This window comes from Colletotrichum karsti (genome assembly GCF_011947395.1).
Source record: "Colletotrichum karsti strain CkLH20 chromosome Unknown Scaffold84, whole genome shotgun sequence".
In the NCBI taxonomy this organism is placed as follows: domain Eukaryota; kingdom Fungi; phylum Ascomycota; class Sordariomycetes; order Glomerellales; family Glomerellaceae; genus Colletotrichum; species Colletotrichum karsti.
In genome coordinates, this window is record NW_024065984.1 from 11,128 (window position 1) to 12,636 (window position 1,509).

Consider the following 1,509-nt stretch of genomic DNA (forward strand, 5'->3'; position numbering starts at 1 on the left):
TAGCTAGCTAATAATAGTTAGGTTGCCCTTAGCTAATAATAGTAGTAGAGGCTGGATTTATTTCCTATAAAGAAGCTATACGCCTATTGATAATCTGATGACGGCGCTCCGCTTAATCAACATCTAACCCAAGAAGGCAATGCCGCGCGTTCGCGTGAACGCCACCTGAGATAGAGTCGTTTCTATATACCCAAAGTAGAAAATGCTCTCTCGAATGCCAACCTCACGGATGCTCAGCTGCCAAGGAATCCCACATCCGGCACGAGATGTAAACAAGCCGGCCAGCAGCTCTCGTCGATGGCCTTGGCCATCATGAGACGTCCACGTACACATTTGACTCAAAATGTTGTCTCTATTCTAGATCTTTAAGAACTTCAGAAGGCTATTCTACTCCTTCCACTGTCGATGTCTCGCTCTGGCCGGTGTAAGAAAAGCAACCACATCATCTCCCCGCGTGTCTCATCACAAAAAAGCCACCCCGGCTTTCGTCCCAGCAACAACGCTAGAATGCCTCAAAGATAAAGCCCTGTCTAATACCCGTGACCAAATCTCAAGCGCCCCATGCTCTCACAAACTATACTCCCCTCGCCCCAGATTCCAAGCCCCCCTCATTGCGCCGCAACCAAGCTCATGTAAATCCCCCAAACGACACCAGCCAACGCGCCCACCAAGTTCCTGCCCTCGATGCTCTTGATAAAACTAAAGTTCACAAGACTGACGAGCGGCCAGAGCTTCAGGCCCGCGAAGAAGATGGGCAAGAAGTCCGCCCGCGCCCGCGCGACGACGACCTTCCAGTCGACCCGGCCGTAGTCGATGGCGCCGCGCGAGACGAGGAACCTGGCCGAGTCCTCCGGGGCAGACAGGTGCGCGGGGCGCGCCATGGCGGCCTGGATGCCGCCGACGAACATGCTGAAGGCGAGGGTGTTGAGGGCGGCGCCGACGGTCTGGTCGAGGAGGAGCTTGATGATCGTGTTGCGGATGTTGAGCTTGGGCTCGACGAGCTTGTTCTCGCGCGCCTCGCGGTCGAGCTCCTTCTCGTCGGAGGCCGAGGCGGATGCGACCGCGTCCCGGGTCGGGGAGACGTGGTAGGCCGGGAAGCTCTGCTCGAGGAAGTCTTGCCTGTGGGTGGTGTGTCAGTGGTTCCGAGGAGATGAGAAAGATGGCAGGTTTTTGGGCTTTTTGAATGACGTGATTGCGGGTGAGCGGGTGAGAGAGAAAGACTCACCACATGAAGTTGGGCGGCGTGCAGACGATGGCGTTCATGATGAACTGGAAGACGGGCACCCAATCGATGACGAGTTGGCTCTGTTTCCAGGATTAGTATGGACGCCTTAGATGTTTATGTGAGAATACAGGATCTGAAGCGTCATGGCTTCTTGTCCGGATATCTGCGCTCTGGATTCTTCATACATCGGAGCGGTAGGCCGTCAGCGCCTGGGCCAACAGGTTGGAGGTGCCGGCCAGGATGGCCGACTGCAGCGTCGCGTTGACAATGGGAGGGAGAGCCAT

The 1,509-nt window shown here is 55.8% G+C and overlaps 1 protein-coding gene across 1 annotated transcript; it reads right to left on the minus strand.

Moving 5' to 3' along the window:
- Positions 1-608: 608 nt before the first annotated feature.
- Positions 609-1,509, minus strand: CkaCkLH20_13282 (Mpv17/PMP22 family protein; the record flags this gene model as incomplete). Its single annotated transcript, XM_038895992.1, has 3 exons — positions 609-1,119; positions 1,226-1,305; positions 1,411-1,509. The coding sequence occupies 3 exons, from the start codon at positions 1,507-1,509 to the stop codon at positions 609-611; spliced, it is 690 nt and encodes a 229-aa protein (XP_038738698.1).